This window comes from Rhinoraja longicauda, chromosome 6 (assembly GCF_053455715.1).
Source record: "Rhinoraja longicauda isolate Sanriku21f chromosome 6, sRhiLon1.1, whole genome shotgun sequence".
In the NCBI taxonomy this organism is placed as follows: Eukaryota; Metazoa; Chordata; class Chondrichthyes; order Rajiformes; family Arhynchobatidae; genus Rhinoraja; species Rhinoraja longicauda.
This window is the reverse complement of record NC_135958.1, coordinates 70,304,787-70,331,860: the sequence shown is the minus strand read 5'-3', so window position 1 is coordinate 70,331,860 and position 27,074 is coordinate 70,304,787. Positions and strand designations below refer to the sequence as shown.

At 40.6% G+C, this 27,074-nt stretch overlaps 1 protein-coding gene across 1 annotated transcript in view; it reads left to right on the top strand.

Moving 5' to 3' along the window:
* LOC144594748 (TBC1 domain family member 16-like) overlaps positions 1-27,074 on the top strand; it is a 77,851-nt gene that overhangs the window by 13,078 nt on the left and 37,699 nt on the right. Inside the window, exons 2-3 of the mRNA XM_078401592.1 lie at positions 10,816-10,879; positions 14,053-14,261. Of these exons, the coding sequence (XP_078257718.1) occupies positions 14,090-14,261 (172 nt within the window). The 5' untranslated portion in view covers positions 10,816-10,879; positions 14,053-14,089. The remainder of the gene's footprint in view (positions 1-10,815; positions 10,880-14,052; positions 14,262-27,074) is intronic.

Genomic DNA, 27,074 nt, shown 5'->3' with positions numbered 1-27,074 from the left:
GTCCATTTCCAACCTGATTTTCCCAGTCTACCTGCATGTTGAAATCTCCCATAACCACCGTAGCATTACATTTTTGACACGCCAATTTTATCTCCTGATTCAACTTGCACCCTATGTCGAGGCTACTGTTTGGGGGCCTATAGATAACTCCCATTAGGGTCTTTTTACCCTTACAATTTCTCATTTCTATCCACACTGATTCAACATCTCCTGATTCTATGTCACCCTTTGCAAGGGAATGAATATCATTCCTTACCATCAGAGCAACCCCACCCCCTCTGCCCACCTGTCTGTCTTTTCTATACGTTGTGTACCCCTGAATATTCAGTTCCCAGCCCTGGTCCTCTTATAGCCATGTCTCAGTGATCCCTACAACATCATACTTGCCCATGACTAACTGAGCCTCAAGCTCATCCACTTTATTTTTTATACTACGCGCATTTAAGTACAACACTTTAACTTCTGTATTTACCTCCCCTCTCACATCGGTCACAATTGGCCCTGCCCTTAATTTCTTTTCCCCTCTAGAACTTCTGTTCCCATTCTTCCGAGAGTCTTTTGCAATATCTCCTGTATTCCCTTTTTTTACCTCATCTTCATATTCACAATTTGTTAACCCCCCCCCCCACTACTTAGTTTAAAGCCACAGGTGTCACACTAGCAAACCTGCCTGCCAGAATGTTTGTCCCCCTGCTGTTAAGATGTAACCCGTCCCTTTTGTACAAGTCACCCCTAGCCCAGAAGAGATCCCAGTGGTCCAGAAATCTAAATCCCTGCTCTCTGCACCAGCCCCTCAGCCATAAATTCATACCCTCTATCTCTCTGTTCCTGGCCTCACCAGCACGAGGTACCGGTAGCAGTCCAGAGATAACCACCTTTGACGTCCTACTTCTCAGTGTTTTTCACAACTCTCTAAACTCCCGCTGTAGCACCTCCTTCCTCTTCCGCCCGACGTCATTCGTGCCCATGTGCACAACGACTTCAGGTTGATCGCCTTCCCTCACTAGGATTTTCTGAAGCCGGTCCGTGATGTGTTGAACCCTGGCACCAGGGAGGCAACAGACCATCCTCAAGTCCCTCCTGCTGCCACAGAATCTTCTGTCCGTCCCTCGGACGATGGAGTCACCGACCACTACGGCTCTTCCTGACTTCGGTCGCCCCTGTCGAGTATCCTTGCCAACAGGTCCGCCACTCGGACTGGAAACGTCTTCTGCCCCGACAGTTCCCAAGAGGGTATACCTATTTGCAATAGGCACAGCCACTGGGGTCTCCTGTAGTCCACGTCCACGTCCACTCCCCCCTGAAAGTCTCCCACCTTCGCTCGACCTGGACCCTTGGCGTGACAGCCTCACAATAGGTCCTGTCGAGGAAACTCTCGCATTCCCGGATGGCCCTGAGGTCATCCAACTGCCTCTCCAACTCCACCACACGTCCCTTCAGGAGCTGCACCTGGACACAGTTCTTGCAGGTGTAGCTCCCAGAAGCTCCAGGACTGTTCTTCATAACTCAAATGTCGACTCTCCCTTTACCTGCTTCCTGACCTACTAAATTCCTCTAACAGTTTGCTTTTTGGAGTTTTTTTCTCTCCATTATGGACAATGGCTGCTTGAGCACCTCATTGCATGCATACACTTGTAAGTCCTGAAAATAAAGCAAAACGTTTACCAGTTAATTGGTGCTTGATTAATTGGTTCCAGTCTAAGTATCTGAGCTGCCAAAAAATTCTGTTCACTAAGATCCTGTTTCCAACTGTTGCCAGGACGTGAGTAAACTTTGCTACACAATCAAGCAGCCAAAATGTGATTGTTAAAGCACATTTTTGATGGTTGAGCAAGTGAAATCCTGGGGAATTATGCAAGCATTCATAATTTCCTGAAAAAGAGGCGAATATTGTGAGGATCAAAAGAAAATTAGCTGAATATTAGGTCATTATTAAGGCGGCACAGTGGAGCAACAGGTAGAGTTGTGTCAGAGACCTGGGTTCGATCCTGACCTCAGCTATTTGTGTGAAGTTTGCATTTTCTTCCTGTGACTACATGGGTTTCCTCTGGGTGCTTCGGTTTTCTCTCACATCCCAAAGATGTGCAGGTTTGTACGTTAATTGGCCTCTGTAAATTGCTCCCAGTGTGTAAGGGAGTGGATGAGAAAGTGGGATAGCATGGAACTAGTGTAACAGGTGATCAATGATTGCCATGTGCTCAGTGGGCCAAAGGGCCTGTTTCCATGCTGTATCTCTAAATTAACTTAAACTAAATGTCATAGGCAAAATTCTAGTAAGATAGTGTCATATTGAGGTGAACTTGAAGGTCCGGAATTTGATCTTAAAGTTGATGGCCAGTATGATTCTAATGAGAAAACATGACTCGTTGAAGAGAATTTACACGCTGCAGAATTTGTTTCTGGAACTGTGCTTTATTTAAAGTACAATTTGAATTAAATCTTGAAATAATTTCCTTGGTAGTTCTCTTCTTCAACTATGTATGGTTTTGCATTTATATTGGGCTATTTCATTTCTTGATAACGACTTATTTAATATAACAGGCACAAGCCACATTGTTCATATTTCTCAGAAACAATAATGCAATTTTCTTAAAAAATTTATTTATATATTGGACAAATTATACCCCAAATGTTTACCTTGCTATCAGTGGCACCTCCTAATAGCATGCTGTTTCCAAGGAATGAATTGTCTTCCGTGCATCATAGGCTTCTTTCTAATTGATGCAAGTTGGCATATCTAGTTACACTGTGGATCTCATCAAAATTAAAAACGGCTGAGCTTATTGTCATTATACATGAGTTAACATCCTTTATCATCCAAGCACTGCTTACCATCATCACCAGGAGGACATTTTATTCTCATCGGGCAGTTCATTATTGATGAGCTCCTTTTTTGATTCTGGTGTAGATTAGCAATAAAGTAATAACATAAACACAAGAGACTGCAGATGCTGGAATCTGGAGCAATAAAGCAAACTTCTGGAGGAACTCGGCCATTTCAGCAGCATGTGAGGGATGGTATGGTGGGGTGGGGAGGGGAGGAATTGTCAGCATAAGATCTTAAGACAGAGGAGCAGAATTAAGCCATTCGGCCCATCCGTCTGTTCTGCCATTCGATCATGACAGATCTATTTTTCCGTCTCAACCCTATACCTGTCTTCACCCCAAAACCTTTGACATCCTTACTAATCAAGAACCTATCAATATCCACTTTAAATTGGCCTCCACTGTCATCTGTGGCAATGAATTTCGCATATGTGTCACCCTATGGCTAAAGAAATTCTTCCATGTCTCCAATCTAAAGGTATGTCCTATTCTAAGGCTGTGAAAACTACATCAGGATTGAGAGTCGAGAAGGAAGATAGCTATTATAAAGATAAGAGGAGTTTAATTTTAGTTTAGAGATACAGCGCAGAAATTAGCCCTTCGGCCCACCATGTCCACCCCTTCGGGCACATTAACATTACCCTATACACACACTGGGGACAATTTACACTTATACCAAACCAATTAACCTACAATCCTGTACGTCTTTGGAGTGTGGGAGGAAACCAAGATCTCGGAGAAAACCCCCGCAGTCACGGGGAGAACATACAAACTCCATACAGACAGCACCCGTAGTCAGATCGAACCCGTGTCTCTGGCGCTGCAGCAAGGCAGCAACTCTATTGCTGCACCACCATGCCACCCACAGTGGTTGACGTGGGGGTCACTTTCCACATGCAAAAAGACAGAATCCTGACAAACTATTAAGGTAAAACCCACCGATACGAAGTTAGCGCTTGTGAAACTGTTTACAATTTTTCTATAATGCTTGAGATTTATTGTGGGGTTTTTTTCCTGTCTCTCTTAACCATGTGTTTAAATATATATATATATATATATATATATATATATATATGTATATATTATTACATTTTTTGGTATTGGAATAGTCTTTCTGGTTTCCTGTCATCTTTACATTAGTTTATTAGTTTATTAATTTATTAGTTAGTTAATTAATTTCGTTTCACCAGTTTTCAGTTGGTTCTTTTTCCTGTGAGGTTGCATGTATGCTCTCTTGTCCCCACTACAGCTGCCACTTTTTCTACTATATTTTCTTGTGTTCAAAGCATTTCATATTAAGGTAAACTTGTACTGAACCTTGGATCACGAATGGAAGTACTTAATGTCATTCTGACCAGTTGCTGCAATGATATAGAGATACTAGTAATGGTATAAGTAGGATTCGGCAGAGCATAGTAGAAATAAAAAGGCATACTTAGTTGAAAAGACTGGTACTCTTGCTTTTAAATAAGATGGAGCTAATGGATGATTTTAAGTCCATGAAAGATAGATAAGGGTGATTGGGTGAGGTCATGAAGTTATCATTTGGATGTCCAAAACTGTCGGCCATTGTATAAAATCGTTAGAAATAAATCCCATAGTAAATTCTGGAGTGCGTTCTTTACATAGATGGTGAATAGAATATAGAATGTATATCCATGAAAAGTGGTTAAAAATAAATAATGGTGAAGCAGAAAGGGACAAACACACATGTTAATAGTGTTCTTTGTAAGTGGGGCAGGCTCAAGTACACTGTTGACGTTTTCAAAGACTGAATGGGGTGAGTGCTTGTACTCTAATTTATTATACAGTCGGCTTGCTTCCCAACCAAATTAGATGACAGTTTGTTTATCAAGGATTAGCTTCATCTGCATTAGGGAGAAAGGGTCAGAAAGCAGTTACAAACTAAGATTTTTGGAAAAAGCAGCAAGCAGAGTACAACATCATTAAACTATTGAATGGACTGCCAAACTGTACTTTTTGAAAAAAGAAGTCTGAAAACCATTTTTGATTTGGTAATTGAATGTAACTATTGAACATAATTACTATTTTGGAATCGGCACAGGTTTTGAAACAATCTAATCTCGTATATTGGGAGAAGCTCAACCAGCCTGTGAAATAAAGCCACTTAAAAAGTTGTCATCAGCATATCACGACAGGCACAAATATGTCAGTAATCCAACTGTGTGGTTTGAAAATTGTGACTGTAGAAATAAGCAAATCTCACATGCATTATTGTATTACTGCTATTTTTCCAATTATCTACATGTAAGTCCTCAGGTTATGAACTCTTGACTTATGGACACCTGTACATAAGAACAAACCACAACAATCAGGCTGGGTCGAGCTGAGTAGAGTTGGAAGCACTGAGCAGACTCACTCCCCCACTCTCTGAATCAGTGAGACCGGCTGCCAGTTGCTCTTCCCACGTTTGTTCACTTTCCTGCCACAGTTGTTTATCTGGCCCTCTCCCTCACACTTTTTTCATTTCTGACTTTGTGAAAATTCTCAGGAATGGTAACATTTCATAACCCTGGAACTTCTAGAGAAGTCTGAGTACTTACTTGTACTCCTGAGGCATATGTAGGCTCCCACATAATCCTGTAAGATGTTGAAATAGCTGATTTTTATTCTTTATTTACATTTTTCATAACTAATACAAAACCCGAAATAATCGTGTAGATCAGTCTGATTATCCACAGGAACTAACATAAAACACAATGGTGACAGAACTATTGTTTCAAGAATGCCATAAATTATGAACTTCTCAGTAGACTGCGCAATTTATTCAAAAGAAAAATGTAACATAAAAATAAATCTTGTTGCTTCAGGAAGTGACTACCATTTTGATGACTTTTTCCACTGTTTGTTGTACATTAATTGAGTCTTGATAAAAAATGTAGTTGAAATAGTATTTTACGTTGCACATTAGAATATTCTGAAGTTGTTCCTTAATCTCTGTCCGTATTATTGAAATGGAACTGAGTTGCAGTGAAGGCATAAACTATCCTTGATGCTCAAGGCCAAAGAAATAGAAAATATCAGAATCTTTCTCCCACTGATAATGGACAATGAGAAAGGTGGGAGAACAAAGGACAATGAGGACCCGGCATGGGGGAACCGCTGTTGGGGTGGGGAGAACAAAAGGAGGAGCCGGCGTGCTTTGTAACTTTGTCAGCGCCGTAGGTGGCTGCTATTTGCATACATTGGGTATGCAAGCAAAGAATTTCACTGTGCCTAGTCACATGTGACTAAAGTATTTCATTCCATGTCTGTAAAGTATATGCGTGAATCTTGTGAAAATATTCACACGGTTTAACCACCTGTAGACAATTCAATGGTTGTTAGTTGAATTGCACACTGGTGCTCAAACTCAAGAGCAACTCATTTATCATGTTTCTGGATTAACTGAGATACATCTACAAAGATTTATGAAGTAATGGGAAAAATTGCTACGCTGGTGAAAAACAATCATGCTTTTTTAGTTGGGAACCTAAGGTAGACTTGATTTCCATGGAATACAAATGAGGTACTTTGCTTGACTGGTTATTCAAGTTTTCTTAAGATTTACAAATTAGCAAGAAGAAGGAATAATTGATAAATTTGATTTCATTAAAATTATGTTTTAACAAGGTTTCAAGCTAAAGCACTTTCACAAAGTTTCTTGAAAGTATTTTTATTTCTCTGATTTTAAAATGTTTGAATTTTACATTCTACACCGGAGATCTATTACAGTGTGTTTGTCTGCTGACTAATATGGCGTGTGCTGCAGCAGTTATTGCTGTTTTGTTTCATTATTGAGACAAAGATGTCAGATTGACGTTTCTTCGATCCTGTTGGGTTGTTGTACAAAGTCGGTAAGCTGGTTAACCTGTTTATAGGAATCCAAGTCATATTGGTTGTCATTGCCATAAAAATGGTACTCCCCTGTTAAGATTCACTTGATCTTTTATTTTACACTGTGATCTCGAACTCTGTTCTCGGTGCGTCTGCAGGCTTTTATTTCAGTATTCCCTCCTATTTGGCTAAGGTTTCTGTTGTAAGCTTTCATAGTTTCCCCATATAATCTCTACTGCTAGATAAACCGGTCAGGCATAGCTACTGGCCTCAAGCCTAGTATCAGGTAAATATGTGTTGGGACTTGTACACAGATTTTTTAACGTTGTTGGTGACACCTAAAGATTCTTTTGTTTCAACCAGCGTTGGCTCCCGCCATCTTGTTTTACAACGTTGAATCTGTTTTCTCAATTATACATAAATTTGCACTTCCTTCTTAAAGTTTTTGAATGAATTGAAAAAGAATCGTTATTTTTTTCCCCAGTTGAATAGACCTATAGCTGTAAATTGCCCCTTTTGTTTGAGCATGGTAATTGAGTAAATTGGTCACTGAAAATAAATGAGAGGCAGTTGGAGCATGAAATTGCAGATGCTAGAAACCCAAAACGAAAACAGAACATGTTGGAAACGCTCAGCGGGTTGACAGCATCTGTGGGAAGAGAAACGGTCACACAAGGAATAGCAGATGCTGGAATCTTGCATAGAAATAAAGTGCTGGAGTAACTCAGCTGGTCAGGTAGAACATTAATAGGTGATGTTTCAGGTCAGGACTCTTCTTCAGACTCTGGAAGTTAGCCTTCCACGTTAAGAAACTTTTCAGAACAAGCAACCTTCATCAGAACCAGAAAAATGAGGAAGTGTTTGAAATTGCAGAGAGGGAAAGGTGTGAGGGAATAGAGGGATTGTCTTTGTTGGGATGGGTGATGGCCAAAGTTGCTAAGAAAACAACTTATTTAAAAAGACTGGTAGTTGGAGACAAAAGAAAATAATGAAATTTGTGGAAAGAAAAAAAGTGGATTCCTCAAATTGTCACATTTTATTATTAAGTCTTGACTTATAGTTAGATGGATGATGAAGGCTGTTCCTGAAACTTATGTTCAGTTTAGTTTATTGTCATGTGTACTGAGGTACAGTGCAAAGCTTTTGTTGCATGATATCCCGTCATGTTAGTCATTGTTGGAGCAATGTAGGAGATTTAAAGTGGCAAGTGATTCAAAGCGCAGGGTTACACTTGGGGTCTGTGTGGAAGTGATCTGAAAAGCAGTCATCCAATCGACATTTGGTTTATCCATTGCAAAGGAAACTATATTATGAACCCAAATGCAAAACACTAGACTGAGAGGTGAATTGCTGCTTCACCCAAAAGGACTGTTTGAATCCTTGGATGATGGGAAGGGGTTGAAGGGCAGGTGTTGAATCTCCTGCAGTTGCTGGGGAATGTTCCATGAGAAAGGTAATGGTTGAGATAGAGGAGGAGACTAGGGAACACAGAGGGAGACGTCCCCTTTGGAATACCTAAAGGAGAGAGGAAAATATGTCTGGTGGTGGAATCCCCTTGAGGATGATCTGTTGAATGTGAATGCCACATTGTGGAATGTGGAACGCCTATTGGGGAAACCCAATCGACGTCCTGCTGAAAAGGGGAAAGGGGAAAGAAAGCTTCTGTTTATCAACTTATCTGAAAACTCCTTCAAATTGTTTAACTATTGCTTTTCTTAAGTACAGGCAGTTCTATAATGCGATAGTTGAATTCATAACAACCATTGTTTTACAGAAAAACATTGAAAAAACAATCGTGTCAATGGGGGACAGTGGGTTATGTGCTAGACAGTTTCAGACTTGCAATAATAGTTACTTTATCCCATGGGATTATCATAAATATAGGTATTTTCAATAGGTACAGGTTACTGAAGGCTGTATGTTACATTGTTTAATAGTATAATGTTTCACAGGTGTCAATAGAAGAGATCCCTATCCATTTCAATGGCCACCTGCAGTGAAACAGACAGACTGATCTTAATTGTCGCAAACGGTGCCTGATTACTGAGGGGGAAGAGGGGATTAGTGGAAATGGAAATGGTTAGTGGAAATTAGTGGAAATGGTTTGTTTTCCCAAAAGTAACTTTTAAGTAGTTTTCCAGTTGGCGATAGTAATTGCATTAGAACTAGTGGTTATTTATTATATTAAGTATGTACCATTATTCCTATATTTACTTCGTGCAAGTTTTAAAAATCTCAGCCCTTCTTCACCGGTTCATGCGGCTGTTTTTGCGCCTCACGCTGTCACCCCTGGGTGCAGTGCTTTTTTCAGTGTGCCCGACCTCGGTCACCATGGGGCTCTCTCCCCTCTCACCTGCTGTTACTTCCAAGGTGGAGTATATCGATGACTCTGGGGGGGAAAGGCAGGGGAAAGAGGGAGGCTGGGGAGGATGCAAAGGGGTAGTGGTGAGTGGAGGAGGTGGAGAGAAGAGGTGGGGAGCCCGAAAAAGCACTGTCCTCAGGGGCTACAACGTGAGCTGCAGCATCAGCTGTGTCTCCAGTCGCTGGTGCACTTTGTGAGTCGAGAGTGAGATCGGAAACCGGGCTCTAAACGGCCGGGGAGACGGTGGGAGCCGGGGATGGGTTAGTAGGTCATTCCATTCTCATTCAGTTTCCATTTTCTGTTTTTTAAAACGTTTCTAGCATTCCATGGTGCTTTAGTGGAACGGGAGGGGTGTCATTAACGAGCCTGGGGTGTATTGTCATTTCATTATCACAAGACCTCTCTTAGTCCAGAAAAACAGATAATCCAGAAAGGCTCTGGAATGCCGGTACCGGAAAATCAGTGTTCAACCTGTAATAATATAATTGTGATATTTTTAGATTATTTTCTGGACTTAATTTTGTATCTTTTTAGCACCGGCACTTTTCAGTGTGTCTACATATTCATTACAATTTATTGTGCTTCTCCAGCCTGCTGAATTACATTTCCTAAGATTTGGTTACACCTTGTGGATGTCATTTCGCACAGCACTCATTCCATTGTCCGTTGATCAATGCGCCTAAATCAGCTAATTTCTGTGGAATATTTTGAGACTAAAAAGAAAAGAAAATGCACTTGCACATAGCTCTCACGATCTCTGACATCTCAGAGTGCTTAATAATCAATTAATTATTTTTGTTAGTGCTGTTGCTGTTATACAGGCCAATGGAACAGCCTAAAGTACAACAAAAGTCTGTAATTTTACTTGGTGATCATCGTTGACTTAAAAATCCTAACCAAAGCACCAAGAGACATCTCTTGCACTGAGAGACGTTTAATGATATATTGTGCATTCAACTGGGGTAAAAAAGCTTTTGTTTATCAGTTCAGCTGAAAACCCCATCAAATTGTTAAACTAGGTGATAGGTTCAAATGCTCTTATCATCTGACTCTAATGGGAATGTCACAATTGAGGCAAAACTGATGAGGTGCAAATCCTCTGTTTTGCCTCTGTATTTTAAATATTTCAACGCTGGTACTTAAATTGCATTTACCAACAGAGCAGCCTGAGCATTTATTATTATCTTTGTTGTCTTCTCTGTTTAATATGCCATATTATTGAGCATTAGCTAATGTTAGCTAATTACTGTACCAGTCTGTTAGCAAGAAGAGTTGATTCATCTCACTTTAAGCATGATGGTAAGCAATGCAGTCATCTTAATCTGTGCTTTGAAATGGAAAATTGCAATTTGTGTTGCACTGTTATTTAAACTTTGTTTGGCGTATTTTAAATTGAGGCTCTTAATATGATCGCCCCTGTCACAAGCCACTGCTGATATGTCTCGCTACTTTTGATTCAAAATGTCTGATTTATTCCTCTAAACAAATAGCACCATTTTATATGTTTTAAAAATTAAACATTCATACATTATTAAGTATATGCAGTCTTGTCATGTAATCTATATTCTCCTGTCCCAGTGGATGATTGACTCTGTAGGGCTCCAGAAATTCAGGGCACTTTGACAGTTTAAAACCAATAAATAAGAGAAAGTAACGCACTGGTACACCGTGTTTGACAGGAATGTTACTGTATGTTGTTTTTGACTTTTTCAAAAAGGGGTAATTGCTGTGCTTTAATGCATATTTTAAAATTTAAATCATCTTAATTTCAACTATTTTATGCAAAGTAGTTTTATTGCTCCCAAAATAGATTCTAATCTGAAGATTAGATTCAGGACATCTACCATGACCATGGTAAGTGTTTATCTCATGACTCTAACATCTTAACCTTCTCGTCTCTGAGAACAATTCCAGTTTCTCCATGCCATTCACATAGCTAGTCTCACAGAATAATAAGTCTCATGGCATTCCTGCAGATGCTGGAAATCTCAAAGTAAAACAGAAAGTGGTCAAAGCATTCCGCACATCAGCCATCATCTGTGGATAGAGAAATGGTTAACGTTTCAGGGAGACACTTTGTCAGAACTTGGAATGAGAGAACAAGTTAGCTTTAAATTGCAGAAGCTTGGGTGACGACTGGGATATCTTTGTTAAATATCAAGGGGATAAGCTGTTAACGAATTTATCAGTTTGATGGATTTACAAGGAGAGGGAGAAAGCAGACATGAAAGAATGCTAGTGGAGGGAGAAAAACTCAAGCCCAGGATCATACAAAGCCGGCATGTAGCTTTTATTATGAGAGGATTTGTACGCAGGAGTAAGGAAGTCATTTGCATTTATATTGGGTCTTGATGAGACCACAGCTGGAGTAGTGAGTTCACTTTTGGTCTCCATGCACAAGAAAGGACATAGTTGACACAGTGGGAGTACAGCAAAGATTCACCAGACTGATGCGTTTATGCAATGATGCATTAATCTATCCTGTGAGGAAAGATTGGGTAGACTAAGCCTGAATTCACTTGAAATTAGAAGCACAGGAAAAGTCTTGATTGAAACTTCATTCTTACAGGGTTTGACAGCTATTTCCAGGGAGTATGTGTCTCTTGGCTGAGGAATCTAGAATAGTCTCAGAATAAAGGGTAGGATATTTGGGACTGAGGTGAGTTCTTTCTTCAGGAGAGGGGTGAATCTGTGGACTTCACTTGCCTGGTGGCTGTGGAAGCTCAGTAATTGATTAATTCAAAACAGATATTGATATATTTCTTAATATTAAGAGAATGAATATGGGGTCAGTTCCGGGAAATGGTGATGAGGTAGAAGATCAGCTGAGATTTTAATGAACAGCTGAGCAGCTCAAAGGATTGGATAGCTGACTCCTTTTACTTGTGTTCTTATATGGAAAAAACATATGTCTAAAGTAAATGAAGAACTAAAGAAAAGCACAGAAAATTAAAAGGCAACTAATTTCTGGACCTTTAGTTTAGAGATTCAGCGCGGAAACAGGCCCTTCGCGCTGACCAGTGGTCCTCATACACTAGCCCTATCCTACATACTAGGGACAATTTACAATTTTTACCGAAGCCAATTAACCTACAACCCTGCATGTCTTTGGAATGTAGGAGGAAACTGGAGCACCTGTGGGAAACCCACGCAATCATGAGGAAAACATACAAATTTCACACAGACAGCACCCATAGTCAGGATCGAACCTGGGTCTCTGGCACTGTAAGGCAGCAACTTTACCGCTGCGCTACCATGCCGTCCCTAAATCTATTGCCTGTTGATCTACCTTCTAGGGTTTTGATAGAGATGGTTGTGGAGACAGGATGCACTGATTCTCATCGTCTAAAATTCAATCAATTCTGAAAAAAATACCACCGGTTGGAAGGGAGAAAATATCACCCTGTATTTGAGTAAAGAGGGAAAAAGAAAATGGGAGGCAATGGACTGTCAGCAGTAATAGGTGAAATGCTGGAGTCTATTAATAAGGAAGTGATAACAGGGCATTTAGATAATATAGGAATAGGCAGGATTAACATGAATTTCTGGAAATTAAATCATGTTTGCCAAATTTTTGAGATTTTTTACTTTGTAATTAGCGACATGAAAAGGATGAACTAGTTAATGTGGGGTGTTTCAATTTACAGAAGGACCTTGATAAGGTGCCAAGTGAGAGTACTAAACAAAATTACATTATGTTCTATTTGGAAGAAAACAATGGTGCTGATTGAAAAAACAAGGAACTGCAGATGCTGTTTAACAAAATAATGATGCACAATATGCTGGAGTACCTCAGTGGGTCAGGCAGCATCTCTGGAGAATGTGAATAGATGATACAGTTAATTTTGCCTTTTTAACAGTTTCCCCACTACTACAGAGATTAAAATACAGAGATTGAAGTTAGTGAGTTTATCCTTGATACTTTTTAAACATAACAATGCAATTCTCTAGATCTCTGCTACTATCTTCTCTACCTTAACAGGGTGGTAATGGCCAGTTTATCCAATTTATGTCCTTCCCTCAGCAATGCAGCTAGGATGCACTCATCTAAACCTGATGTCTTGCCCACTTTAACTGCAGTTGGTCTTTCTGGCCCATCTCCTTAATCAACATTTAGCCTGTCAAGTGTCTCAACTTCTTTTCTCTGACTTGAGTAGTATCTTCTGCCTTAGTAAACTAGTTTAAAGTATTAATTTGGAATGGTTTGCTCTGAACTTAGATCTTTTTTCGTCTTTATCGGCTACTCTCTTTACCCATTTGCTTAATATATATGCATTTTGTGTTCCTTTTACATATGCCCTTTGTACTCTTTTAGCATTTTTCCTTGTTCTATTCCTCTGATCTCTCTTCAGCATGATTCTCATGTATTATCATTCGGACCAACCTTATTCCCACTTTCTCTGTTATATCTTGCTCTTTCTTGACTAGGGAACACTGGCCATGGCTGACCTAACTTTCTCCCTCTGGGAAATGTGCCTACCTTATAGTCGAGTCAAGTCAACTTTATTTGTCACATACATATACAAGATGTGCAGTGAAATGGAAGTGGCAACGCCTGCGGATTGTGCTAAAACTACAAAACAGAACAAAAAATAAATTAATACAGTAAATTAAATTAGTCCCTAATGATATGAGAGTTAACAGTCCTGATGGCCTGTGGGAAGAAACTCCGTCTTGTCCTCTGTTTTCACAGTGTGACAGCGGAAGCATTTGCTTAACTAGCAGCTGGAACAGTCCGTTGCTGGGGTGGTAGGGATCCCCCATAATGTTGCTGGCTCTGGATCTGCACCTCCTGATGTATAGGTCCTGCAGGGGGGCGAGTGTAGTTCCCATAGTGCATGAGCCATTTACGTGTACGATGAGAGATAAGAGGGGATCAAGGTATGAGTTGATTGCACGAGCTATGAGCCCCACTACAGTTATTTATATATACAATGGGTAGAAGTATAGACAGAAGAGTGGATTCATTGAGGGACAAGTTTCCATCAGCAATTTTGTTTAAAGAAATTGGATTTGTTTTATTCTAGAGTGGAGAAATCAGATGATGGAAAGATATTACTGGAGATGTCTCTGGGTCAGCTGTTACGACGGGCATCCTCCAAAGCCTCTGATCTCCTGACCTTTAATCAATCAAGTGGCTCTTCCAGAATTCTAGACGGCGAAATTATTTACTCCAAGAACAATGTCTGTGTCCATCCTTCAGATGTGTTGCGCGTTCTTGGAGAACATCACCCAGGTATGATATAAGCAACTGAATATTTTTTTGTTTCTTTGTTGAGATGTCTTCACTGCTTAGAAGTAACAATCTAATTGCAATGTAAGGTTATAAATGGCAAAAGTTGCATTTAATCCATAGAAACATAGAAACATAGAAAATAGGTGCTGGAGGAGGCCATTCGGCCCTTCGAATCAGCATCGCCATTCATTGTGATCATGGCTGATCGTCCACAATCAATAACCCGTGCCTGGCTTCTCCCCATATCCCTTGATTCCACTAGCCCCTAGAGCTCTATCTAACTCTCTCTTAAATCCATCCAGTGATTTGGCTTCCACTGTCCTCTGTGGCAGAGAATTCCACAAATTCACAACTCTGGGGGAAAAAGTTTCTTCTCACCTCCGTTTTAATAATAATAATAATAATAATATGCCTTTATTGTCATTGTACGAACAGTACAACAAAATTAGAAGTGCTACATCTGAAACAGTGCGACAGTGCAAATCTTTCACAGACAATAGCACAAACATAGGAACCAACACAACAAATACCAATATCAATAAAAACCAATAAAAAAACCGAATAAATAATAAATGAGTTTTACACCTAAAATGCTGAAAATATTTAAAAAGTGCGACGAAAGTGAGAGTCACATCAAGTCAGGTATTTCCATTCACAGTTCTTATGGCCCAGGGAAAGAAACTGTTTTTAAGTCGGTTTGTTCTGGCCCTTAGGCTCCTGTAGCGCCTCCCAGAGGGCAGGAGAGCAAACAGTTCATATGGCCTCCCCTTTATTCTAAGACTGGCCTCTGGTTCTGGACTCGCCCAACATTGGGAAAATTTTTCCTGCATCTAGCTTGTCCAGTCTTTTTATAATTTTATATGTAAATTTATGTATATGTAATGTATACATAATTTATTTATATGTATATCTAAATTTTATATGTAAATCCAATTTGTATTTGAGGATATATTAAAGTGCAGTTTATTTCTGTTGCATTTTGGAGCCTAGTTGGCAAACAGATATTGCTATTGCTTAACTTTGGATAAGTTCTGGCATATACAATTATTTATCTAAAAATCGGAGACTATTTCTATACCCCTCTTATGTACCTTTATGGCAGCCAGTTCAAAAATTGTACTCACAAAATTGTTCTATTCTTAAATTCTATCCCTTAACATAGTCAGCAGAGCTTTGTGAATTCTATCTCTTAACATAGCTTTGTGCATGGGAAATAGTATCTCACCAATTTTTGAAGAGATGATGAAGAGAATTGTTAAGGGTAGCTAGGTAGACATTTAGCAAGGCCTTTGACAAGATACAGCATGATAGACTAGTCTAGATGGTTAGATCTCATGGCATCTCTGATGAGCTAGCCAATTGGACAAAGTTACCCTGAAGGTAGGAAATAGAGGGTGTTGAGAGTGTGTTTTTCAAACTGGAGCTCTGAAATAATGGGCACACCAAGAGCCAGTTTCTGTGCTATATAGTTCAATGACCATGTGGTGGTCTATCCTGAAATGGGATTCAAATTAGAACAAACGATGGACACAAAATGCTGGAGTAACTCTGCGGATAAGGCAGCATCTCTGGAGAAAAGGAATAGGTGACGTTTCAGCTCGAGACCCTTCTTTAGACTGAGAGTCAGGGGAGAGGGAAACTAGAGGTATGAAAAGGTACAGAACAAAGAACAGATAGTTTGGGGTAATTTTGAAAAAGAAAATTGCTTAAATCAAACTAAATTTTAATTAAACATTTTTGTTCTTGATTGCTATCTGTGCAGAACTTTCATGTTTAAATGTGTGCATTATTGCAAATAACTGTTAATAACCATTAATCTCACTTCCCTGTGCAAAAGGAGTGCAGTTTCTTAGTTCTAACCAATTAAAAGTAAGTGTAGTTCCAGTCCAATTTAAGCCACATAAAATATAGATTTTCAACTTTTGTTACTTTCAGCTGAATTATACTTTGAGGGTTTTATGCCAGCTTACTTTGCTTGCTAACTTTAATTCAATTAATCCAATCTGGATGGAGACAAGAGATTGCTGATGCAAAAGTCTGGAGCAAAACAAACTGCTGGAAGTACAGGGCGGTCACGGTGGCGCAGCGGTATAGTTCCTGCCTTACAGCGAATGCAGCACTGGAGACCCGGGTTCGATCCTGACTACGGGTGCTGTCTGTATGGAGTTTGTACGTTCTTCCCATGATCTGCGTGGGTTTTCTCCGAGATCTTTTGATTCCTCTTCTTTGACTCCAAAGACCCACAGGTTTGTAGGTTAATTGGCTTGATAAATGTAAAAATTGTCCCTGGTGGTGTAGGATAGTGTTAATGGGGGATCGCTAGTTGGTGCGGACCCTGTTTCCGAGCTGTATCTAAACTACTCCAAACAGCATCTGTGGAGGCAACGGAACAATCGACATTTTGGCTAAAGATCCTGCATCATAACTGAATGCAGAAGGTAAATGACCCGTACAAAAAGGTGAGGGAGACAGAGGCTGGTAGATAAAAATAGAAAACGATAAGAGTGGGATGAGGGGCAGAAGGAACGAGGTGAGGGAGAGTATTGAGTCTCGGTAACAGGTTGGTTGAATAGGAGAGGAAAGGAATGGGAAAAGTGAATAAAGGCAGTACTTGGGTGGACTGGTGGAAATGGGAAAGGAACGTGTGTATTCTAAAATTAGAAAATGCAATGTTAATTCTATTGGGCTGTGCGTTATCCCTGCAGATTATATAGCTTTGTTTTTGTCTTTGCACTATATTATTGTATATTGAACATTTTTATTGTTTATTATGGTGCCCACGGAGTACTATGTTTACATATCTGTTGTGCTGCTGCAAGTAAGAATTTCATTGTCCGTTTCAGGGCATATGACAATAAAACACTTGACTCGTGTGTTCTTCTAGTTTGCATTAGGCCTCACCATGGCAATTCATTTTGCCTCATTCTGCTTAGGTGGTCTGAATATTCTCACCTCAACGATGAGTTCAGGCTTCAGGTTGCCTGTTATTTCAACTACCCTTCCCATTCGCACACTGACTTGTCTGTCTTTGGCCTTCTCCACTGCCACATTGAGGCCAAATGCAAACTCAAAGGACAACACCTCATATAACAACACTAGGGTACCTTATAACCCAATGGCATGAACATTGAATTTTCTAACTTCAGATAACATACACAGCCTTTGTTTCTTTCACACTCCCATCAGTCCATCCAAGTTGTTCTTTATTCACCATTTCCAAAACACTTTCACTGTCCCCCATTTGGTTCCATCTGCCCAGTGTCCAGTTTTTATCACCTGGATTTCCTCTTTCCTCTCTCTGGGTTCTTCTTCCCTATCACCTTCCCCACCCCCTTTCCCCTAACATACCTAGCTCCATCTACCCAGGATTATCCCCCCCCCCCCATCTTGTTCCACCTATCACCTTCCACCTACCTGTCTTACTCCTCCCTCTCACTTCTATATATTCGTGCTGCCTTCCCTCCACACTCTCAGTCTTGATGCAATGTCTCGACCTGAAATGTCAACCATCCCATTGCCTGTACAGATGCTACAGATTACCGATGACATTAAACTAAACTAAACTAAAAGTGCTTGACCCGCTGAGCCCTTCCAGTAATTTGTTTTGCTTTAAACGGCATTAGAAGATTATCGAATGGAAGATGTTTCTTCTTGTACTGCAATGAATTTTAGCTGTGATTCTGAGATCTTCTCGCAGGCCTGGTGTATTTGCCATTATTCTGTGCATTAAATCCATGTTTTCTAATGATGGATACATCCAGATCGCATTTAGTTTTACATTCTCATCAAACACATGTAGAATCTCAGATGAGCTGCTAAATATAATTGCATTTAATGCAATGTAATATTTTGCATTATCTTGTTGTACTCCCTTATAGTATTGAGCTTTTTTGGTCAATCCTTTACAGATTGTTGCAAGGTTATTAAAGAGGTGATTATCAAAGAATAAATCAAATCTCTTCGTTCCTGAAAATGTAGTGCATGTGCTAATGGATTTTGAATTAGATCAATATCAACATCTGTTTAAAATCCATCACTTATACTCTTTTCCGTTAATTAATGTGCCACCTTTTTAGAAAACTGCATAATGGCTTATGTGTGTGTGTGGAGCTTTTTATTTAGAAAGGAGAAAATTGTGTGCAAGGAAAGTATGGAAAGGTTTGAAATGGCGTAACCAATAGAATCTCTCCAATCACTCCATTAATTAATTGATAGCCTTTTATTTAACTTGAACATATTTGTACTTTAAAATAGCTGAAAATGCCATTTTTGTATTGATGACATTTTATTGCTTCTGAACTCTTCTTTATTCTACCCTCGATTTAAGGGAAATAGCAGTGCCCTCTAGTGTTGATGCCATTTAACGTGGCTTGTAAAAATAGATGAGGAAAAAGAATGAGTTGAACCCCAATTGTCTATCAGCACTTGGAAAACGGGCAAATAACATTAAATGGTAATTGGAGTAAAAATATTTTATTATTACCATTTATGGCTTCTTGCAAATATTCATAATGGGAGCATAATGTCAGAATCGATTCAATTAAGTATTTGTCATATTTGGTCTTGACTAATAATAACTATTGTAGCTGCAATTGTACAGATTATTTTCAAATCTTAAATAACCAACTGCTGCAACCGTATTGTACAAGCCTACAAAATCCTTGGAAAGAGATAATTAAACATAACCATTGAGCATTATATATCCCTTTTCCAGTTTTAATGAAGAATCTCAGAAATTTTAATTCAATCTCTTTCCACAGATTATGATTGAACTGCTGAGTGTTTCCAGCAATTTCTGCTTTCATTTCAGATTTCCAGCTTCTGCACTGGGTTGTGAAAAGTGAATGGTGTAAAAAAGTGATCAGAAATGACTTGTCAATTATCAAAGTTAATGTTAAAGTTTAAATGTTTTACTTTTAGAGATAAGCGTGGAAACAGGCTTCTCGGCCCACCAAGTCCACACTGACCAGCTAGTTCTATTCTAGTACACTAGTTCTGTCCTACAGATTAGGGACAATTTGCAGAGGCCAATTAACCTACAAACCTGCATGCCTGAAGTGTGGGAGGAAACCGAAGCACCCGGAGAAAACCCATGAGGCAACAGAAAATGTACAAACTCCGTACAGACAGCCCCTTAGTCAGTATCAAACCCTGGTCTCTGGCGCTGTAAGGCAGCAACTCTACCTCTGCGCCACCATGCCGCGCCCATCATTTGAAATTTTGCATGTTTATGTCTGTTATATCAGTAATATACATTTATTAGACATAGTCACACTAGGAAGTAAAAATTTAACTAACCCCCTATTGCATTGACTGGGACAGCCAGCTTTTTATTCAATGAGGAAATTGTAACATAGGAGAGCTTAAAGTATTAAGATTGTGGAATGAAGCCAAGCACTTTCATAAATCAAATGAACATTTCTCATTTTGAAGAATGCTGCCCATGAATAAAGGCAATGACAAATAGTGTGTATATTGTAAAATGCAACATTCTCCCATGGGATCCCCATTAGTATACTTGGTCTTTGCAGCCGCATGGCTCCTATTGAACTTGAAGCTTTTACTGCCAAGGCCGTTTCATGAAGTTGTGCAATCCACGAATAGTGACTTGCCTATGTCAATGCAAACTGAGACCCAGGCACTCTAGCTGTCACAAAGTCATTTAGAAACAGTTGAAATTTTAAAAAACATCAATCGTATGGTTAGTGTAAAACCAACGGACCTGATTTTTAAGTGTATTTGGGGTCTTAATTCATTATTTTACAGAACCTGGTGCTATGTTGGGGCACACTATGAGACTCGAGGTGGAAGTGAGGAATGTGCTGAGACGCTCACTGAACCATTAGCTAAATAATAAGAGCAATCAAGCCCACTTTTATAATCAGACTTTGCCATATGCATTGTCCTTGAAAATTTGCTTGTTGATCTTGTATCAAATTCCTTTGCATCTTTGAACAGAGCTTTCATTCATTTTAACAGTTTGATGTTTTTTTTAAAATAGAAGATAAAGTTGGAATGTTCAGGCTGTATAATTCCAAGGATTTTCATTTACATGTGCATATTTCTACATTGCACAGTGAATCATGCAAAGTTATTGGAAAATCCATTCTGATCCAGATTCAAAATGCTTAAAACTCATTAACCAAAATAGACTACATGTACTAGAAAAAATCTGTTGAATACACAAATCAACAACCACTGTATTTGACTAGGAATGTTTTATGTTGACTGGTCACAAAGAAAAAACAATTTTTCATATTTATATTCCTATTTGGGCAGTATCTTGGGACAACCCATTTAAAATAAAATGAAGTTTTCTCACATTATATTTATGGGTATAGGAAATTCATCAAAATGACTGACGAGCAAGAACTAAAAATGTTGAACAGTGGAAATTTGGGTAGGTCAGGCAGTTTAACCTTGAAGCAATGTTAAACATTGAACTATACTATGGTTGGAATAGTCACATTATAGAATTGAGGGTGAAATGAATTAATGCATTTGAATTTGCTTCTATTCCATGTGATTATTTGGATTAAACTTTTTAATTTCACAATATACGTTATTAATAAACTGAAGCTAATATTTTTGTAGGTAATTTTGGTCCTAACATTTGCACGTCATTAGTTACTATTCATGTACAGCTCTAAAGTTAATAATTCAGCAGTGTTAACACCAATCTTATTTACATTATATATAATAATAGGCAGACCCTATTCCATAGACCCTTTGGAGTGATTCCGAAGCATCCCAAAAATCGTTGTTAGGAGGTGAGCTAGGAGTAGAGTCTGTAGGAAAATAACTGCAGATGCTGGTACAAATCGAAGGTATTTATTCACAAAATGCTGGAGTAACTCAGCAGGTCAGGCATCATCTCAGGAGAGAAGGAATGGGTGACGTTTCGGGTCGAGACCCTTCTTCAGACTGATGTCAGGGGGGTGGGACAAAGGAAGGATATAGGTGGAGACAGGAAGATAGAGGGAGAACTGGGAAGGGGGAGAGGAAGAGAGGGACAGAGGAACTATCTAAAGTTGGAGAAGTCAATGTTCATACCGCTGGACTGCAAGCTGCCCAAGTGAAATATGAGGTGCTGTTCCACCCCCCCCCCCTCACTGCGGCACTGGAGGAGGCCCATGACAGAAAGGTCAGAGTGGGAGGGGGAGTTGAAGTGCTCAGCCACTGGGAGATCAGGTTGGTTAAGGCGAAGGTGTTGAGCAAAACGATCGCCGAGCCTGCGTTTGGTTTCGCCGATGTAAAGAAGTTGACATCTAGAGCAGCGGATACAATAGATGAGGTTGGAGGAGGTGCAGGTGAACCTCTGTCTCACCTGGAAAGACTGTTTGGGTCCTTGGATGGAGTTGAGGGGGGAGGTAAAGGGACAGGTGTTGCATCTTCTGCGTTTGCAGGCGAAAGTGCCCGGGGATGGGGTGGTTTGGGTAGGAAGGGACGAGTGGACCAGGGAGTTACGGAGGGAACAGTCTCTGCGGAACGCAGAGAGGGGATGGGAAGATGTGGCCAGTAGTGGGGTCCCATTGGAGGTGACCGAAATGTTGGAGGATGATTTGTTGGATACGCTGGCTGATGGGGTGGAAGGTGAGAACGAGGGGGATTCTGTCCTTGTTAGAAATGGGGGGAGGGGGAGCAAGAGCTGAGCTGCGGGATATAGAAGAGGCCCTAGTGAGAGCCTCATCTATATTGGAAGAGGGGAGCCCCGTTTCCTGAAGAATGGGGACATCTCTGATGCCCTAGTGTGAAACACCTCATTCCGGTCGCAGATGCGGCGTAGGTGGAGGAATTGGGAGTAGGGGATAGACTTTTTGCAGGAGACACGGTGGGAAGAAGTGTAGTCCTGATAGCTGTGCGAGTCAGTGGGTTTATAGTAGATGTCAGTCACTAGTCTGTCTCCTGTGATGGAGATGATGAGGTCCAGAAACGGTAGGGAGATGTCGGAGATAGTCCAAGTATATTTAAGAGCAGGATGGAAATTGGTAGTGAAGTGTATAAAGTCAGTGAGTTCTGCATGGGTACAAGAGACAGCACCAATGCAGTCGTCGGTGTAACGGAAGTAGAGTTCGGGGATGGGGCCAGTGTATGCCCGGAACAGGGATTGTTCGACGTACCCGACAAAGAGGCAGGCATAGCTAGGGCCCATGCAAGTGTCCATAGCTATGTCTCTGGTTTGGAGGAAGTGGGAGGAGTCAAAGGGGAAGTTGTTAGGGGTAAGAACCAGCTCTGCTAGGCGGAGGAGAGTGTTAGTAGATGGGGATTGACTGGTTCTACGGTCGAGGAAGAAACGGAGGGCTTCAAGACCATCCTTGTGGGGGATGGAAGTGTAGAGTGACTGGTCATCCATGGTAAAGATGAGGGAGTGGGGGCCTAGAAACCGGAAGTTATCGAGGAGACGGAGAGCATGTGAGGTGTCTTGGACGTAGGTGGGGAGGGATTTGACCAGGGGGGATAGGATGGAGTCGAGGTAGGTGGAAATAAGTTCGGTGGGACATGAACAGGCAGAAACAATGGGTCTGCCGGGACAGTTCTGTTTATGGATTTTAGGTAGGAGGTAAAATCGGGCCATGCGGGGCTGGGGAACGATAAGTTTGGAGGCATTAGAGGGTAGAGCGCCGGAAATGGTGAGGTCCGTGATGGTGTTGATGATTAAGGTCTGGTGTTCGTCAGTGGAGTCATGGTCCAAGGATAAGTAGGAGGAAGTGTCTGAGAGTTGTCGTCTGGCCTAGGGTCCGGTAGAGGTCAGCACGCCGAACTACCACAGCACCTCCCTTGTCAGTGGGTTTGATGACTAAGTCAGGGTTGTTGCAGAGTAAGTGGAGGGCTGCACGTTCAGGAGGGGAGAGGTTAGAGTGAGTCAGGGGAGTGGAGAATTTGAGGCGGTTAATGTCACGCCGGCAGTTGGAGATGAAAAGTTCTAGTGAGGGTAGTTGGCCAACCGGGGGGGGCCCAAGAGGAGGGGGGCCGCTGGAGACGGGAGAAGGGGTCATCACTGGGAGGTGAGGACTCCTTCCCACGGAAAAAGGCTCGGAGGCGGAGGCGACGGAAGAAGAGCTCCACATCATGGCGGACCCGGAACACGTTGATGTGGGGGCGGAGGGGAACAAAGATGAGGCTCTGCTGAGGACGGACCGTTCGGTGTCTGAAAGGGGGAGGTCAGGGGGGATGGAGTAGAGTCTCGTCTGTTAAACTTGGGAGGCATTTTATAAACAGTTTTAAAATGTCTCTGATATTTGGAAACAATAAGAAATAAGATAGTTTGAAAGTACAAATTAAAAAATTGAAACCTAATTAACTTTTCGCATCTGACCTTCAAGGGCCAGAAATCCCTGTTCAAAGAAATGGAATTACAGTTCCCATGCCAGGTTTGTTTGGCATAGGATCAGAGGAGCAGATTCACCAGCGTCATGGAGTCCACTACTGTAGCGAAGTATCGAACAAAGAGGTTGCATTACACAAAACGAGGCCATTTGCTCCAATATGTTGATGCTGATTGAAAAAGACCTCTCCAGACTACTCACACCTTCCAGCAGTGTGACCAGTAGCTGAACTGGTTGTGGCATTTCAAGGACACCGAAGTGCAGTTTAAATCTCAGGAGCGTTTCTGCATCTACTACTGTTTCAGACAGTATATTCTAGACCACACTGAGTGAACATAATTTCTCTCATCTCCACTCCATTCATTCCACCAATTACTTTAAATCTTTGCACATTAGTTTTTGACTCCTGTTAAAGGGAATGTGTCCTATCTGTTGTTTTTTAAGTCCCACACAGTTTTGTATATTTCAATTATATTCTTTATTCTATTGGACACACCCTAGCTTATTGTCTTTCCTGCTACAATTTTTTCAGTCCTGAATTTTGTAAATCTCCTTTTTAGTTCAACCATGTCCTTTGAGGTGATGACCAGAACAATATCCAGTACTCAAGCTGTGGCATAAGAAGTTTTTTTAATATACATTTCCAACTTAACCTCCTTGTCCTTCGCCTCAGTTGGTAAAGGATGTATTTTCAACCATCCTTTTTATCTTCCTTTGAGGATCTATGCACATCTATTCCCAAATGTATCTTCCCCTGCACCGCACAGTATTACCCCATTTATATACATATGCCTTTGCATTGTTGTGCCTCTCTAAATATATTACCTCTGGATTAAATTTGATTAAACAATTTTCTGCCCAATTGACCAATCGATATCAACTTGCAGTCTAAAGCTTTGCTCTCCGGCTCCTCATACTTCAGCATCTGTCCTTGTGCGCATCCTGGAAAAATGTGGTAATGTGTTGGATGGATGCCCATGGACACAGAGTGCAGAATATAGTTCTCAGCATTGAAGCACACCAACACTTCAAGGATAATTCTCTGGGAAAACTGTTCCTTGAGATTGCAACTAATCACCAATGAATGAATGTTTTCTCAAACATCAACATCCCAGAAATTTAAGAGGTAACAAACTATAACTAAATACATTTTCCAATTTGTGAAAAAGATATGGCACAACAATTGTGTCTGGGATGATGAGCGTGAATCATTTTCTTTTGCTGAAATTTTTCAAGAAATCTGCATGTGACCCTTAATCTCCTCATTCATTCCTGGCCAGTAGATACTTTCCACTGCTATACAGAGGCAACCATTCACAGTCAGAAGTGACAAATTATTGTCAGCGGGTCAGGCAGCAACTGGGGAGAAAAGGAATACTTGACGTTTCGGATTGGAACCCTTCAGACTATGGGTTCCGATTCAAAATATCACCTATTCCTTTTCTCCAGAAATGCTGCCTGGCCCACTGAGTTATTGCCAGCAGTTTGTGTCTATCTTGGGTATAAACCTACGCATGACAAATTATTATATCTTATGTAATTCCTTCGCAGCTTTGAAGGAAGCAAATCATAATGAATGCCCAGATCAGCTCTCACATGTAAATATAGTCTGAAAACAGGTTCAATCTCTCACTGCAGCTCTTTATTTCTGAACGACAGACTTCAGCTGCTGCACTGTGTCTTTTTGTCTCACAACATCCTCTTTTGCATCCTGTGTTGCAATGCCTTGATAACAAGGAGCTGACTTTCCAAGCAGTTGCTTAAGAAAGGGTTTTGGAGCAGCAATCTTATAGGAGAGTTAGACAATAGCAAATTCAAGCATAGCTCTGCCAGACACATTGTGCGCAATTTAAGAAGGAATTAATTAATTGTTGTGATTTTCAGGCTGGAGAAAATTTGCGTTGGTAATTGGGAGAACTATTAACCATAAGACTGTTCCGTAAAGCACATCCTCCATGAAGCACTAAAGAGATTCTGGCGAATACTTGTGAGGAGTGTACGGACAACAAAAAGCTTCAGCACTGTCCAGGAATACATATGCATGCAATTGACGTGCATAAGTAAGCTGGTGCTGAAGAGATGCTAAAGATTCTAAGATGGAGGTAATCAATGTGGTGCGATCTATTCTCTTAACTATTGATACAAAAGATTGAGGATTCTGTCGAACAAAAAGACAGTGTAGCAACTGAAGCATATCATTCAGAAAGGAAGAGCCACAATGTGAGATTGAACCTGTTTTCAGACCATATTTCGATGTGAGAGCTGAACTGGGCATTCATTATGATTTAACTCTTTCAAAGATGCGAAGGTATTGCATGATAAGACACAACAATTTGCCCAATCTTGCTGTGAATGGTTGCCTCTGTAGAGCAGTAGAAAGTGCCTACTAGCCAGGAATGAAAGTGGATCATATGTAGATTTCTCAAAAAATATCAGACAAACAAAATGATTTGTACGCATTATCCCATATGGAGTTGTTGGGATTTTTCACAAAGAGGAAAATGTGTTTAGTTCTAGTTAGTTAATTCTGGGAGGCTGAAGTGTGAGAGAACATTCATTCATTTGCGATTAGTTGCAAGCTCAAAGGTCAGTTTTCCAGATAAGCATCCCTGAAGTGTTTGCGCTTCAATGCTGAGAACGAAATTCTGCTCTCTGTATCTTCCCCTTTGCTCTATCTATTGTCCTTGAGTTTGTACTCATTACATCTAAGCATGGTATATCAGTTGTGTGCAGATAGCATGTAAAAAAAAGCTTTTCACTGTACCTTAGTACATGTGACGATAATAAGCCTAAACCTAAACCAGAGATAATGGGCCTAAGATCAGAGCAGACTATGCAGTGAGATTTTCAATGGTTTGGTGACTTGATCAGCAGAATGTAATTGACATTGAAATATTTATGGGGCAGGATTTATCAGTATACTGTTTCCTTGTGTTACCTGACCTTCAGATTCTGCAATGTTCACAAGCTGTACTTTTCACTTCAATTGTTTTTTTAATCTTTTTAACTATTTGGACTATTGGAAGGTAATTCCAAGCAGTTAGCACCAGGCGTGCAAAAGAGGGAAAGACTATTGCCACAGGGCGAAATGACAATAGGCACACTACTATGACAGATACCAAAAAATTTCTGCCTTGAAAAATTGGAGAAAAGAGTGAAGAGGATGCCTGCACCAAATGTGATAGAAGGCTGTGCTGATTCAGTGTGGAGGGAAAGGTGTCTGCGCAAAGGGGTGGAGATGGGAAGATGTGGTTAGTAGTGGGATCACGTTAGAGGTGGCAAAAATGTCGGAGGATTATGCGCTGTATGCGACGGCTGATGGGGTGGAAGGTGAGGGACCCCGGCAGTTTTTTCGGGTGAGGCAGAGGTTCACTTGCACCTCCTCCAACCCCATCTACTGTATCGCTATTCCAAGTGTGGACTCCAATATATCGCCGAGACCAAGCGCAGGCTTGGCGATCGTTTCGCTGAACATCTCCGCTCAGTC